The sequence below is a fragment of the Oncorhynchus gorbuscha genome, linkage group LG16, assembly GCF_021184085.1.
Source record: "Oncorhynchus gorbuscha isolate QuinsamMale2020 ecotype Even-year linkage group LG16, OgorEven_v1.0, whole genome shotgun sequence".
Classification (NCBI taxonomy): Eukaryota; Metazoa; Chordata; class Actinopteri; order Salmoniformes; family Salmonidae; genus Oncorhynchus; species Oncorhynchus gorbuscha.
Window position 1 is genome coordinate 66550547 of NC_060188.1, and position 16060 is coordinate 66566606.

At 43.6% G+C, this 16060-nt stretch overlaps 1 protein-coding gene across 1 annotated transcript in view; it reads left to right on the plus strand.

Annotated features, from left to right (window-relative positions):
* The window catches only part of LOC123999792 (solute carrier family 13 member 5-like), a 34371-nt gene that overhangs the window by 4297 nt on the left and 14014 nt on the right, over window positions 1-16060 (plus strand). Inside the window, exons 3-7 of the mRNA XM_046305814.1 lie at window positions 2929-3065; window positions 3243-3613; window positions 3833-4022; window positions 4211-4333; window positions 6777-6989. Coding sequence (XP_046161770.1) covers window positions 2929-3065; window positions 3243-3613; window positions 3833-4022; window positions 4211-4333; window positions 6777-6989 — 1034 coding nt within the window. The remainder of the gene's footprint in view (window positions 1-2928; window positions 3066-3242; window positions 3614-3832; window positions 4023-4210; window positions 4334-6776; window positions 6990-16060) is intronic.

The following is a 16060-nucleotide window of genomic DNA, read 5'->3' on the forward strand; positions in this document are numbered from 1 at the left end:
CGCAGCGGTCTCAGGCACTGCATCTCAGTGCTAGAGGCATCACTACAGACCCTGGTTTGATTCAAGGCTGTATCACAACCGGCTGTGATTGGGAGTCCCATAGGGCGGTGCACAATTTGCCCAGCGTTGTCCGGGTTAGGGTTTGGCTGGGATAGGCCGTCATTGTAAATAAGAATTTGTTCTTAACTGACTTGCCTAGTTAAATAAATAATCGCTTAATTATAAATTATTTATAAAAAATGATGGACGGGGGCATTGTCATGCGGAAACAGGAAAGGGCCTTCCCCAAACTGTTGCCACAAAGTTGGAAGCACAGTATCGTCTAGAATGTCAATGTATGCTGTAGCATTAAGACTTCTCTTCACTGGAACAAAGGGGCCCGAACCATGAAAAACAGCCCCAGACTAATATTCCTCGTCCACCAAATGTTATAGTTGGCACTAGGCATTGGGGCAGGTAGCGTTTTGCTGGCATCCGCCAAACCCAGATTTGTCCGTCGAACTGCCAGATGGTAAGGCGTGATTCATCCCTCCAGAGAACGCGTGTCCACTGCTCCAGTGTCCAATGGCAGCGAGCTTTACACTACTCCAGCTGACGCTTGGCATTGCGCATGGTGATCTTAGGCTGCTTGGCCTTGGAAACCCATTTCATGAAGCTCCTGACGAACAGTTCTTGTGCTGATGTTGCTTCCAGAGGCAGTTTGGAACTCAGTAGTGAGTGTTGCAACTGAGGAGAGACGATTTTCACACGCTTCAGCACTCGGAGGTCCCAGCTGAGCCGTTGTTGCTCCTAGACATTTCCACTTCACAATAACAGCACTTACAGTTGACCGGCGCAGCTCTTGCAGAGCAGAAATTTGACGAACTGACTTGTTTGAAAGATGTTATCCTATGACGGCACCACGTTGAAAGTCACTGAGCTCTGCCGTAAATCCATTCTACTGCCAAATCAAATCAAATCAAATCAAATGTTATTTGTCACATACACATGGTTAGCAGATGTTAATGCGAGTGTAGCGAAATGCTTGTGCTTCTAGTTCCGACAATGCAGTGATAACCAACAAGTAATCTAACTAACAATTCCAAAACTACTGTCTTATACACAGTGTAAGGGGATAAGGAACATGTACATAAGGATATATGAATGAGTGATGGTACAGAGCAGCATACAGTAGATGGTATCGAGTACAGTATATACATATGAGATGAGTGTGTAGACAAAGTAAACAAAGTGGCATAGTTAAAGTGGCTAGTGATACATGTGTTACATAAGGATGCAGTCGATGATGTAGAGTACAGTATATACATATGCATATGAGATGAATAATGTAGGGTAAGTAACATTATATAAGGTAGCATTGTTTAAAGTGGCTAGTGATATATTTACATCATTTCCCATCAATTCCCATTATTAAAATGGCTGGAGTTGGGTCAGTGTCAATGACAGTGTGTTGGCAGCAGCCACTCAGTGTTAGTGGTGGCTGTTTAACAGTCTGATGGCCTTGAGATAGAAGCTGTTTTTCAGTCTCTTGGTCCCAGCTTTGATGCACCTGTACTGACCTCGCCTTCTGGATGATAGCGGGGTGAACAGGCAGTGGTTCGGGTGGTTGATGTCCTTGATGATCTTTATGGCCTTCCTGTAACAATGGGTGGTGTAGGTGTCCTGGAGGGCAGGTAGTTTGCCCCCGGTGATGCGTTGTGCAGTCCTCACTACCCTCTGGAGAGCCTTACGGTTGAGGGCGGAGCAGTTGCCGTACCAGGCGGTGATACAGCCCGCCAGGATGCTCTCGATTGTGCATCTGTAGAAGTTTGTGAGTGCTTTTGGTGACAAGCCGAATTTCTTCAGCCTCCTGAGGTTGAATAGGCGCTGCTGCGCCTTCTTCACGACGCTGTCAGTGTGAGTGGACCAATTCAGTTTGTCTGTGATGTGTATGCCGAGGAACTTAAAACTAGCTACCCTCTCCACTACTGTTCCATCGATGTGGATAGGGGGTGTTCCCTCTGCTGTTTCCTGAAGTCCACAATCATCTCCTTAGTTTTGTTGACGTTGAGTGTGAGGTTATTTTCCTGACACCACACTCCGAGGGCCCTCACCTCCTCCCTGTAGGCCGTCTCGTCGTTGTTGGTAATCAAGCCTACCACTGTTGTGTCGTCCGCAAACTTGATGATTGAGTTGGAGGCGTGCGTGGCCACGCAGTCGTGGGTGAACAGGGAGTACAGGAGAGGGCTCAGAACGCACCCTTGTGGGGCCCCCGTGTTGAGGATCAGCGGGGAGGAGATGTTGTTGCCTACCCTCACCACCTGGGGGCGGCCCGTCAGGAAGTCCAGTACCCAGTTGCACAGGGCGGGGTCGAGACCCAGGGTCTCGAGCTTGATGACGAGCTTGGAGGGTACTATGGTGTTGAATGCCGAGCTGTAGTCGATGAACAGCATTCTCACATAGGTATTCCTCTTGTCCAGGTGGGTTAGGGCAGTGTGCAGTGTGGTTGAGATTGCATCGTCTGTGGACCTATTTGGGCGGTAAGCAAATTGGAGTGGGTCTAGGGTGTCAGGTAGGGTGGAGGTGATATGGTCCTTGACTAGTCTCTCAAAGCACTTCATGATGACGGAAGTGAGTGCTACGGGGCGGTAGTCGTTTAGCTCAGTTGCTACGGGGCGGTAGTCGTTTAGCTCAGTATTTGTCTATGGAGATTGCATGGCTGTGTGCTGATAGTTATATACATTTTATATAACTATCAGCAAAAGGTGTGGCTGAAATAGCCAAATCCACTCATTTGAAGGGGTGTCCACATAATTGTGTATATATTGTATCAACCCCTACAAAAATGTCCATTCATTATAATCCACATAATAATAGACATTTCCTGTCGAGAGATTATTTTCCTGCTGTAGCAAACTGGATCAAAGTAAGATCCTACATCTGTATCAGGTGTGTATGCAGTACCTGAAGGACACCAACATGCTGTTTGTAGGCGGCCTGATGGTGGCTGTTGCCGTGGAGACATGGAACCTTCACAAGCGCATCGCCCTCAGGGTTCTACTTGTTGTGGGGGTGCGGCCTGCCCTGTGAGTAGCTAATCACAGGTGTCTATCTTTATCAGTTTATCAGGTATCAAATCAGGATTGTCTGCAAAATTCAAGACCATGTAAACCCACTGAGCTAAAGCCTAGCATTATTTCCTCCTTCTCCACTTCCTCTTTTCTCTTTCTGATACACTGGCCCCCTTTTGCTGTCCACGCCAGTCTGATGCAAGGGTTCATGGGTGTGACAGCATTCCTGTCCATGTGGATCAGTAACACAGCCACCACAGCTATGATGGTCCCCATTGTCCAGGCTGTCCTGGAGCAGCTCAACAGCCCACAGAATGGGGAGAAGCCCTTGCCCATCCCCCAGAGCCAGGAGAATGGTATGATTCCTGAGGAAAGACTGGAGAACAGTTCAAACCCACAGGACAGACTTATCATCCAGGACAATCACATTCCACTGGAGAAACCAGCCACAGAGGATAGACTGGACTCCCCAGACAAACCAGTTCACCAGGACAACTCTCTGGCTGATGGGAAGCCAGGTGAGGGGCACTGGGCTGGAGGCAGAGGTCAGAGCAGGGGGCTAGGTGAGAATTGGAGTACTGCCTTATCACAAACACGCTATAATACAGTTACATGTACATGGCGATTTCAGACAAATATAGACTTAGGTTGTATGTCTACAGGCAACAGGCACACTATAGCCTGCCTAGCTAACAACTTTGGCTGTGACCTCTTGGTAGTCCTGATTCCCAAACCTCTCTAATATATAGTGGTATTGTCTCCCCCTTCCCCTCTGTATAAAGTGGTAGTGTCTATGGTCTTGAAAGAGCGGACTGAAGCAGAGGAGCAGGTTTGTGAGGAAGAGGAGGAGAAGGAGAGGACGAAAATGTGTAAAGGCTTGACGTTGTGTGTGTGTTACGCTGCCAGCATTGGAGGCACTGCCACTCTCACTGGTACCGGACCCAACCTCGTCCTCACAGGGCAGATGAGCCAGTATGTAACACACGCACGCACGCACACACACACACATAGCATATGTACCTCTCACAGACATACACCTCACAAATGTTAGTGCATATCCCATGTATGAATATAGATATGGGTATCCGAACATATCGTGTTGATCAACTGGCATTTAACATTTTTGAGAAGTGAAGTTCTTAACAAAAACCCACTGTCAGACTCTTCCCTCAGAACGGTGACGTGGTTAACTTTGCCTCGTGGTTCGCCTTTGCCTTCCCCACAATGCTGCTAATGCTGACGCTGGCCTGGCTCTGGCTCCAGCTCATCTTCATCGGCTTCGAGTGAGTGACCTGGCCAGAGCATCACAGTGCATTATTCTAACTCTACTCTCTCTTCTCAGTTCAACCACGACATGATATTTGTAAAGGTTTGCATAGGCCAAATAGGGGCAATGTCTCTCTCACTCCCTCTGCTTCTTATCTGACCTATTAGTTTAAATAATTTCTCTCTCATTCACTCTGCTTCTTATCTGACCTATTAGTTTAAATAATGTCTCTCTCTCACTCCCTCTGCTTCTTATCTGACCTATTAGTTTAAATAATCTCTCTCTCTCACTCCCTCTGCTTCTTATCTGACCTATTAGTTTAAATAATCTCTCTCTCTCACTCCCTCTGCTTCTTATCTGACCTATTAGTTTAAATAATCTCTCTCTCTCACTCCCCCTGCTTCTTATCTGACCTATTAGTTTAAATAATCTCTCTCTCTCATTCACTCTGCTTCTTATCTGACCTATTAGTTTAAATAATCTCTCTCTCTCACTCCCTCTGCTTCTTATCTGACCTATTAGTTTAAATAATCTCTCTCTCATTCACTCTGCTTCTTATCTGACCTATTAGTTTAAATAATTTCTCTCTCATTCACTCTGCTTCTTATCTGACCTATTAGTTTAAATAATCTCTCTCTCATTCACTCTGCTTCTTATCTGACCTATTAGTTTAAATAATTTCTCTCTCTCACTCCCTCTGCTTCTTATCTGACCTATTAGTTTAAATAATTTCTCTCTCTCATTCACTCTGCTTCTTATCTGACCTATTAGTTTAAATAATTTCTCTCTCTCACTCCCTCTGCTTCTTATCTGACCTATTAGTTTAAATAATCTCTCTCTCTCACTCCCTCTGCTTCTTATCTGACCTATTAGTTTAAATAATCTCTCTCTCTCACTCCCTCTGCTTCTTATCTGACCTATTAGTTTAAATAATTTCTCTCTCTCATTCACTCTGCTTCTTATCTGACCTATTAGTTTAAATAATTTCTCTCTCTCACTCCCTCTGCTTCTTATCTGACCTATTAGTTTAAATAATCTCTCTCTCTCATTCACTCTGCTTCTTATCTGACCTATTAGTTTAAATAATTTCTCTCTCTCACTCACTCTGCTTCTTATCTGACCTATTAGTTTAAATAATCTCTCTCTCTCACTCCCTCTGCTTCTTATCTGACCTATTAGTTTAAATAATCTCTCTCTCTCACTCCCTCTGCTTCTTATCTGACCTATTAGTTTAAATAATCTCTCTCTCTCACTCCCCCTGCTTCTTATCTGACCTATTAGTTTAAATAATCTCTCTCTCTCATTCACTCTGCTTCTTATCTGACCTATTAGTTTAAATAATTTCTCTCTCTCACTCCCTCTGCTTCTTATCTGACCTATTAGTTTAAATAATTTCTCTCTCTCATTCACTCTGCTTCTTATCTGACCTATTAGTTTAAATAATTTCTCTCTCTCACTCCCTCTGCTTCTTATCTGACCTATTAGTTTAAATAATCTCTCTCTCTCACTCCCTCTGCTTCTTATCTGACCTATTAGTTTAAATAATCTCTCTCTCTCACTCCCTCTGCTTCTTATCTGACCTATTAGTTTAAATAATTTCTCTCTCTCATTCACTCTGCTTCTTATCTGACCTATTAGTTTAAATAATTTCTCTCTCTCACTCCCTCTGCTTCTTATCTGACCTATTAGTTTAAATAATCTCTCTCTCTCATTCACTCTGCTTCTTATCTGACCTATTAGTTTAAATAATTTCTCTCTCTCACTCCCTCTGCTTCTTATCTGACCTATTAGTTTAAATAATCTCTCTCTCTCACTCCCTCTGCTTCTTATCTGACCTATTAGTTTAAATAATTTCTCTCTCTCATTCACTCTGCTTCTTATCTGACCTATTAGTTTAAATAATTTCTCTCTCTCACTCCCTCTGCTTCTTATCTGACCTATTAGTTTAAATAATCTCTCTCTCTCACTCCCTCTGCTTCTTATCTGACCTATTAGTTTAAATAATCTCTCTCTCTCACTCCCTCTGCTTCTTATCTGACCTATTAGTTTAAATAATTTCTCTCTCTCATTCACTCTGCTTCTTATCTGACCTATTAGTTTAAATAATTTCTCTCTCTCACTCCCTCTGCTTCTTATCTGACCTATTAGTTTAAATAATCTCTCTCTCTCATTCACTCTGCTTCTTATCTGACCTATTAGTTTAAATAATTTCTCTCTCTCACTCCCTCTGCTTCTTATCTGACCTATTAGTTTAAATAATTTCTCTCTCTCATTCACTCTGCTTCTTATCTGACCTATTAGTTTAAATAATCTCTCTCTCTCATTCACTCTGCTTCTTATCTGACTTTTTAGTTTAAATAATCTCTCTCTCTCTCACTCACTCTGTCTTTCTCTCACCCCCTTCTCTTTTGCTCCCCCACTCATTTCTCTTGTCCCTTTCTCCCCCTCTTCCTCTCTAGTCTGAAGCGTACGTGGGGCTGTGGTGCTGTGCAGTCAGAGAAAGAACATGCAGCGTATGATTTGATCCGTGAGGAGCATCGTCGTCTGGGGCCAGTGTCCTATGGAGAGTTGAGTGTCCTGGGGCTCTTCATTCTGCTGGTGGTGTTGTGGTTCACACGAAGCCCAGGCTTCATCAACGGATGGGCAACCCACATCTTCAACACAAAGGCAGAGTATGTAACACACACCACAGTGTGAAATACTTTACACACCATATATACTCAACCACACAGACTCACACACAAAACATTAGCAGGTGGAAATATACAGACACATGCACAGTAACACAAGCTTGATCTGAAGGATAGATTACCTGAGTGGTCTTTCGACCCAGAACCTTCTGTTAGAACAAGAGTCAGGACACGAGGAACAGGAGAAAACAAACACAAATGTACAAAACGTGTTGTTCACAGAGTAAACCGTCTGTGTTGCGTCAATAAACATGTTCTGAACTTTGACACACAGAAACACAACCTTGTGCACGTACACAAGCTCTGACCGGCACACACAACGACTTGCATAGGCACATGCACACACAGAGTCTGGGAAACATGATCTCACTAGAGTGAATGAGAGAGTAAGCACACTTCTTTATGACAAACAGATCGATGGGCAGGAGAGGCACACACTGCGTTCTCTCTTATCTGGTCACGTGACCACCCTATCACAGAGGGCATATGTGACGTCTGTCGATCTATGAATGGGCACATCACCATGGAAACAGGTGTTGATTATAGCAGAATCCTGGTTCAAACTGTGGCTAAGGTCATCAAACATACTCTGTCCATTACGTCAATCCACTCTTTATTTGTATTTGTATTTATTCTGGAACCTATCCTGTAGAATAGAATCCTGTAGGAGACCAATAGGATTGGTTCCAAGATCTGATTATTCTATTAGTCATACTGTAAATTAATTTACAGCCTTGAATCCCCGGTAATGGCTCACATTAACACAATTGTCCAATAAACCCTAGACCCACTCCAATTTGCATACCGCCCAAACAGATCCACAGGTGACACAATCTCTATTGCACTCCACACTGCCCTTTCCCACATGGACAAAAGGAACACTTATGTGAGAATGCAATTAATTGACTACAGCTCAGTGTTCAACACCATGGTACCCTCAAAGCTCATCACTAAGCTAAGGATCCTGGGACTAAACACCTCCATCTGCAACTGGATCCTGGACTTCCTGACTGGCCACCCCCAGGTGGTGAGGTTAGGTAGCAACACATCTGCCATGCAGTTTCTCAACACTGGAGCCCCCCAGGGGTGCGTGCTCAGTCCCCTCCTGTACTCCCTGTTCACCCACAACTGCATGGCCAGGCACAACTCCAACACCATCATTAAGTTTGCAGATGACACAACAGTGGTAGGCCTGATCACCGACAACGACGAGACAGCCTATAGGGAGGAGGTCAGAGACCTGGCCGGGAGGTGCCAGAATAACAACCTATCCCTCAGCATAACCAAGACTAAGGAGATGATTGTGGACTACAGGAAAAGGAGGACCGAGTACACCCCCATTCTCATCGACGGGCTGTAGTGGAGCAGGTTGAGAGCTTCAAGTTCCTTGGTGTCCACATCTACAACAAACTTGAATGGTCCAAACACACCAAGACAGTCATGAAGAGGGCACGACAAAGCCTATTCCCCCTCAGGAAACTAAAAAGATTTGGCATGGGTCCTGAGATCCTCAAAAGATTCTACAGCTGTAACATCGAGAGCATCCTGACTGGTTGTTGCATCACTGCCTGGAACAGCAATTGCTCGGCCTCCGAGGGTAGTGTGTACGGCCCAGTACATCACTGGGGCTAAGCTGCCTGCCATCCAGGACCACTACACCAGGCGGTATCAGAGGAAGGCCTTAAAAATTGTCAAAGACCCCAGCCACCCCAGTCATAGACTGTTCTCTCTACTACCGCATGGCAAGCGGTACCGGAGTGCCAAGTCTAGGACAAAAAGGCTTCTCAACAGTTTTTACCCCCAAGCCATAAGACTCCTGAACAGGTAATCAAATGACTACCCGGACTATTTGCATTGTACCAATTGCTGGGTCATTCTACCAATTTGGTGCCTTTTGAGAAGTGTACGGTGGTCCATTTTTTTCAACTAATTTTAACATTCTGTCATAAAGAGCACATGTTCAACTTCATCAAAAACAAGTTTTCCCATCTCAAGAAGATGTTTTTTGTAAATTAATATAGTAAGTGCTTATTAAGTGCCAAATAAAGTAAAAAGGTTGACCAGAACAAGGTTTATGATTTCTTATTAAATCAGCCATAAATCCCCTTGTTACAGGGGGAATGAAAGCTTCCCACTGGGCCCACACTGGTTGAGTCAACGTTCTTTCCACATAATTTCAATGAAATTACATTGACCCAACATGGAATAGACATTGAATTGATGTCTGTGCCCAGTGGGCTGTTGTGTGCAAACAGGGAGTGGCAATTGAATGCAAGCTTCACATTTATCGATATTCTTTGTACCTGTCTATCTATGGGTAACAGGGTTGATGTGTTATTCTAGCCTGTCTATCTATGGGTAACAGGGTTGATGTGTTATTCCTTCCTGTCTATCTATGGGTAACAGGGTTGATGTGTTATTCTAGCCTGTCTATCTATGGGTAACAGGGTTGATGTGTTATTCTAGCCTGTCTATCTATGGGTAACAGGGTTGATGTGTTATTCTAGCCTGTCTATCTATGGGTAACAGGGTTGATGTGTTATTCTAGCCTGTCTATCTATGGGTAACAGGGTTGATGTGTTATTCTAGCCTGTCTATCTATGGGTACCAGGGTTGATGTGTTATTCTAGCCTGTCTATCTATGGGTAACAGGGTTGATGTGTTATGCTCAAGCCACTCAGTTTTACACCAAAAAACACCAGAAAATTGCCAAAAAGAGTAGAACCAGCTTTCCTGCTTTTGACTGATGATTTGACTATTAGATGTTCAATGTTTCTTTAAATTGTTTTTTACCATATTAAAACGAGAGTTCAGTTCACGTAACATGGTTGACAAAATGAGGGACAAATGAATCACTAATCACATAGAATAAATAATGATCTTCAAAAATGACTGTCAAATAAACAAAATAACTAGGGCTTTACAATGATGGTGAAACTTGGACACATTTGGGGATTAAGTGGGTTAAAATCATCCTAGAAGTGACACAGGTTTGACAGAGGGACATGTCAAAATGCTGAATTTGGGCACTTTAGATCAAAGGGCCTGGAGCAAAGTTTCTACTAAGCTAACATATGGGAAATTGTAATGAATTTCCTCCTCTTCTTCCGAAGAGGAGAGGCGAAACGGATCAGAGGACCAATTTCGCGGCGTGGTAAGTGTCCATGGTTCTTTTTAATACGTTAAGGTACACATGAACAACTGACTACAAAAAACAATAAATGTGAAAACTCAAAACAGTCTTATCTGGTGCAATCACAGAGACAGAAACAATCACCCACAAACACACAGTGAAACCCAGGCTACCTAAGTATGATTCTCAATCAGAGACAACTAATGACACCTGCCTCTGATTGAGAACCATACTAGGCTGAAACATAGAAATGCCCAAAACATAGAAAAACAAACATAGACTGCCCACCCAACTCACGCCCTGACCATACTAACTAAATACAAAACACAGGAAATAAAGGTCAGAACGTGACAGAAATGGTGTCGACAGATGGGCTGTCATGCTCTTAGGAAACTTTGCAGTATTTCATTTTTTTATGTGTTATCTCTTACATTATTAGCCCAGGAAATATTTGTGTTATTACATACTGCCGGGAAGAACTTTTGGATATTAGAGCGGCGGTAACTCACCAGCATTACCAGCATTAGGACCAGGGACACGACTTTCCCAAACCGGATTCTTTGTTCCCCGGGGCAGTTGAACTGATTCCAGAGGCTGTTCCAAAACACAGCCGAAGGAGAATAGGTACCCGGAGTGGACTTTTAGTCCAACTCAGTAGGCGCGCACACCATCCACCGCTTCTGAGTATATTACTCGCTAATCTTCAGTCTCTGGATAATAAAGTTGATGAGCTCAGGGCAAGGATATCCTTCCAAAGAGACATCAAGGATTGTAACATACTCTGTTTTACGGAAACATGGCTCTCTCAGGATATACTGTGTCCGTTCAGCCAGTTCGGTTCTCAGTTCATCACGCAGACAGGAAAATATCTCTCTGGGAAGAAGGATGGGGTGTATGTTTCATGATTAACTACTCATGGTGTGATTGTGAAAACATACAGGAACTCAAGTCGTTTTGTTCACCCAGCCTAGAATAACTTACAATCAAATGCTGACCGTATTACCTCCCAAGAGAATTCTCTTCGGTTATAGTCACAGCCGTGTATATTCCTCCTCAAGCCGATACCACGACGGCCCTCAAGTAACTACACTGGACTTTGTGAAAACTGGAAACCACATATCCTGAGGCTGCATTTATTGTAGCTAGGGATTTTAACTAAGCAAATTTGAGAAAAAAGTTACAGAAGTTCTATCAACAGATTGACTGTAGTACTCGCACTGTTAAAACACTCGGCACTGCTACTCTAAATTCTGGGATGCCTACCAGGGCCTCCCCCATTCTCCCTTTGGCAAATCTGATCACGACTCTATTTTGCTACTCCCTTCCTATAGGCAGAAACTCAAACATGAAGTACCCGTGCTAAGGACTATTCAACGCTGGTCTGATCAACCGGCATCCACGCTTCGAGATTGTTTTGATCATGTGGACTGGGATATGTTTTGGGTAGCCTCCATGGAGCAACATAGACGAAAACACTGATATGGTGACTGAGTTTATCAGGATGTGTATAGCAGATGTTGTACCCACCCACAGGTGGCAGCATTTGTGCAAAACTGAAAGCACGAACCATGACATTTAGTCATGGCAAGGTGACTTGGAATATGGCAGAATACAAACAGTGTAGTTATTTCCTCCGTAAGGCAATCAGGCAAAACGTCAGTATAGAGACCAAGTGGACTCGCAATTCAACGGCTCATATACGAGACATATGTGGCAGGGTCTACAGACAATCAAGGACTACAAAGAGAGAACCAGCTATGTGGCAGGCACCACCTTCTTGCTTCTGGACAAGATAAACACCTTCTTCGCCCACTTTTGAGGACAACACAGTGCCACCGACGTGGCCCACTACCAAGAATTGTGGGCTCTCCTTCTCTGTGGCCGACGTGAGTAAAATGTTTAAGCATGTTAACCCTCGCAAGGTTTCCGGCCCAGACGGAATCCCTAGCCGTGTTCCTCAGAGCATACGCAGACCAGCTGGCTGGAGTGTTTATGGACATATTCAATCTCTCCCTATCCAAGACTGTTGTCCCTCTCCATGCTTCAAGATGACCATCATTTTTCCTGTAACCAAGAAAGCAAAATTAACTGAACTAAATGATTATCGCCCCGTAGCACTCACTTCTGTCATCATGAAGTGCTTTGAGAGACTAGTGAAGGATCATATCACCTCTACCTTACCTGACACCCTAGACCCACTTCAATTTGCTTACCGCCCCAATAGATCCAGAGACGATACATGCCCTATCCCATCTGGAAAATAGGAATACCTATATAAGAATGATGTTCATAGCTCAGAATTCAACACCATAGTACCCTCCAAGCTCTTAAGCTTGAGGCCCTGGTTCTGAACCCTGCCCTGTGCAACTGGGTCCTGGACTTCTTGACGGGCCGCCCCGTGGTGAAGATAGGCAACAACTCCTCCACTTCGCTGATCCTCAACACTGGGGCCTCACAAGGGTGTGTGCTCAGCCCCCTCCTATTCTCCCTGTTCACCCATGACTGCGTGGCCATGCACGCATCCAACTCAATCATCAAGTTTGCAGATGACACTACAATAGTAGGCCTGATTACCAACAATGACGAGACAGCCTACAGGGAGGAGGTGAGGACCCTGTGAATGTGGTGCCAGGAAAATAGCCTCTCACCCAACGTCAACAAAACAAAGGGGCTGATCGTGGACTTCAGGAAACAGCAGAGGAAGCACCCCCCTATCCACATCGACGGGACCGCAGTGGAGAAGATGGAAAGCTTCAAGTTCCTTGGCGTACAGATCACTGAAAAACTGAAATGATCCACCCACACAGACAATGTGGTGAAGAAGGCGCAACAGCGCCTCTTCAACCTCAGGAGGCTGTCGAAATTTTGCTTGGCACCTAAAACCCTCACAAACTTTTACAGATGCACAATTGAGAGCATCTTGTTGGGCTGTCTCACCTACTGGTACGGCAACTGCACCACCCGCAACCGCAGGGTTCTCCAGAGGGTGGTGCGGCCTGCCCAACGTATCACCGGGGGCAAACTACCTGCCCTCCAGGACACCTACAGCACCCGATGTCATTGGAAGACCAAAAAGATAATCAAGGCCAACAACCACCCGAGCCACTGCCTGTTCACCCCGCCATCATTCAGAAGGCGAGGTCAGTACAGGTGCATCAAAACTGGAACTGAAAAATAGCTTCTATCTCAAGACTGTTAAATAGCCATCACTAGCACATTAAAGGCTGCTTCCCTGTATACATAGACTTGAAATCACTGGCCACTTTAATATTTGAAACACTAGTCACTTCAATAATGTTTACATTTGTTTACGTATTTACTGTATTCTTTATTATTTGTATTTTTTTGTTCAAGCTTTACAGAATGTACATCAATGTAAGTACAAAGATTTTACCATATCCCAACCACCCTCCTTCCCTCCCTCCATACAACACATCCACCCAACCCCCTGGTCCCTTCCCTACCTCTCCGCCCTACCTCAGTCAACCCACCTTGATTTCCTCCCATCCCATACCCTCCCTCAATTCTGTCCTCGAAAAAACAAAAATTCTACAGAGATATCGCAACAAATAAACATTCAACAATACAGGGGGGGAGGAATATACAAACAACTCAATACAGATTCAATATACAAAAACATAAAGAAATAAATGATCAGTAAACCTTAGACAAACTTGCTTGGACTGGATCAAATCAAATCAAATGTTATTAGTCACATGCGTCAAATACAACAGGTGTAGACCTTACCATAAAATGTTTACTTACGAGCCCCTAACCAACAATGCAGTTAAAAAAATATTGATATGAATAAGAGATTTAAAAAACAGCATTATAGTATTATATTGATGCTTGTACCTATAATGTAATGACTTCTGGTAATGCTTATTGGGAAACCTTAAAATATGATAGAAATGGTTGCCATTTTCTAACAAATGTATCATTGGAACCCCTAAGAGAATACTTAATTTTCTCAAGCTTTAGGAAGAACTTTACATCGTTGAGCTGTTGAGAAGTAGAGGGGGGCTGAACAGACTTCCACTGGAGATGAATTCTATGTTGAGCTAATAAGGATGTAAAAGCAACAATATCTGCATGTTTGGGGTCCAAGGAGAGCAAGTCTTCTGGAATACCAAAAACAGCTTTCAAGGGACAAGGCTGCAGGTTCATTTCAAGCACCTCAGATAAAGTTTTAAAAATAGAATCCCAGTAATTATGTAATTTAGAGCATTGAATGAACATGTGACTAAGGTCTCATGGTGAGACATGACATCTATCACACTCATCATTTACATTTGGATGTATGTCAGACAATCTGGATTTGGAAAAATGCACCCTGTGTAAAACCGTAAATTGTATGAGACCAAGACGAGCACAATATGTAGTGGAGTGTACTCTATCAATCGCCTCATCCCACCACTCCTGTGGAAATTCAACACCCATCACCCGTTCCCAAGCAGATTTTATTTTGTTGGTGGAGTGTTTGTCCAATGACAACATATACAAATAGATAATGAAATATAAAAATATTAAATATAAATGACTGCTTTCTGTCAAGGTAATAGAGTCAATATGCCATCCCAGGGTTGGCAAGGGGGTGGAGTAGGGAAGCCAAACAATTGGGAGGAGACACAATGCCTAATTTGAAGGTAATGGAAAAAGTTAGATGGAGAGAGAGAGTATTTAGAGGCCAGGTTGGAAAAACTATCAAAAATGAGAAGGACTTAATACCTTTCCTTGTCCAGTAAGAGAAAGCATCATCTATTAGAGAAGCGGGGAATACGGGATTCTTGTCAATAGGATCCATAGTAGATGCAGCACAGAATTTAAAATGTTGTCGAACCTGGTACCAAATCTTAAGTGGGGAAAGCACTACAGGATTCTGAGTATAGCGAGAGGGGAATGTTGGGAGAGAAGAGCAGAGTAAAGCAGGAAGAGAAGCAGAAATACAAGAATGTGCCTCTAGGTGGCACCATTGGGTATCTGGAGCATGTAACCAGAATGGCAATTTCTGAAAGTTGGCTGCCCAGTAATAGTATAAAAAGTTGGTTAGTGCCAGCCCTACACTAAACTTGCAGCTCAAGTAAAAATCTACTGACTCTGGGTACCTTTTCTCCTAGGATAAATGTGGCAACAGCCTGATTTAAAAAACACTTTGGTAAGAACAATGGGACAGATTGAAATAGATAAAGGAATTTGTGTAAGCATCCTTACTATAAGTGATCGTGGTAAGCTACCCCATCTCTGAAAATCAGTTTTCATTGAAATTCTCTGCTGCTGCAAAGTTTGCAGAAAAAGAGCATGTAATGAGCGAGTTCCGTTCACGCCAAGGTATTTGAAACCAGAGCGGCTGAAATGGCTGTCAGCTGGAGCTGTAGTGCTGCTGGATTGATTGGGAAGCCCTCACTTTTCTGAAGATTCAGCTTGTAACCGGAGAAGGAGCCAAATTTTACCAGAATGGAAAAAATAGAATTTAAACAGGTTACAGGGTTATTTATAATAATAATAATAATATATGCCATTTAGCAGACGCTTTTATCCAAAGAGACTTACAGTCATGTGTGCATACATTCTACGTATGGGTGGTCCCGGGAATCCAACCCACTACCCTGGCGTTACAAGCGCCATGCTCTACCAACTGAGCTACAGAAGGACCACATTTACATAGAGTAACAAATCACCTGCATTTAATGATAACCTATGTTCAACTCCTTCCCATGTTACACCTTGGAAAGAGGAGGATGCCCATAAAGCTACTGAAAGGTGCTCAATGGCGCCATAATAAAGGGGACAGTGATTAACCTTGGCATGTTCCACATTCCAGGGCAAAATAATCCGAATGAGTGTCATTGGTACAGACACTGGGGAGATGTATGCAAGTGACGGATCCATGAGCTAAATTTGTCTCCAAATCCATTTTTTT